The sequence below is a fragment of the Bison bison genome, unplaced genomic scaffold (genome assembly GCF_000754665.1).
Source record: "Bison bison bison isolate TAMUID 2011002044 unplaced genomic scaffold, Bison_UMD1.0 scf7180017864270, whole genome shotgun sequence".
NCBI lineage: Eukaryota > Metazoa > Chordata > Mammalia > Artiodactyla > Bovidae > Bison > Bison bison.
Window position 1 is genome coordinate 5,480,422 of NW_011494842.1, and position 438 is coordinate 5,480,859.

The 438-nt window shown below is 65.3% G+C and overlaps 1 protein-coding gene across 1 annotated transcript in view; it reads left to right on the forward strand.

Annotated features, from left to right (window-relative positions):
- RING1 (ring finger protein 1) overlaps positions 1-438 on the forward strand; it is a 3,755-nt gene that overhangs the window by 2,443 nt on the left and 874 nt on the right. The window contains exons 5-6 of the mRNA XM_010848711.1: positions 3-118; positions 295-436. Coding sequence (XP_010847013.1) covers positions 3-118; positions 295-436 — 258 coding nt within the window. The remainder of the gene's footprint in view (positions 1-2; positions 119-294; positions 437-438) is intronic.

The following is a 438-nucleotide window of genomic DNA, read 5'->3' on the forward strand; positions in this document are numbered from 1 at the left end:
CCCTGGGCCCCCCAAGCCCTCCCGGGGCTCCCAGCCCCCCAGAGCCAGGCGGAGAAATCGAGCTCGTGTTCCGGCCGCACCCCCTGCTCGTGGAGAAGGGAGAATACTGCCAGACTAGGTGAGAGCCTCGTCCTCCCCAGACCACTGAGAGACCAAGGGTCATGGTCTCCATCACGAGTGGGCCTCGCCCAGACCCAGAAAGAGTCCCCAGCCCAGAGGCCCTGTGCGCATCTCCCACTTTGCTGCTCCATTTGAGGCGTCTGTGCCCTCAGTCTGCCCCCTTTCCTACCGCAGGTATGTGAAGACCACTGGGAATGCCACAGTGGACCATCTCTCCAAGTACTTGGCCCTGCGCATTGCTCTCGAGCGGAGGCAGCAGCAAGAGGCGGGGGAACCGGGAGGGCCTGGAGGGGGCACCTCTGACCCCACCGCGGGACC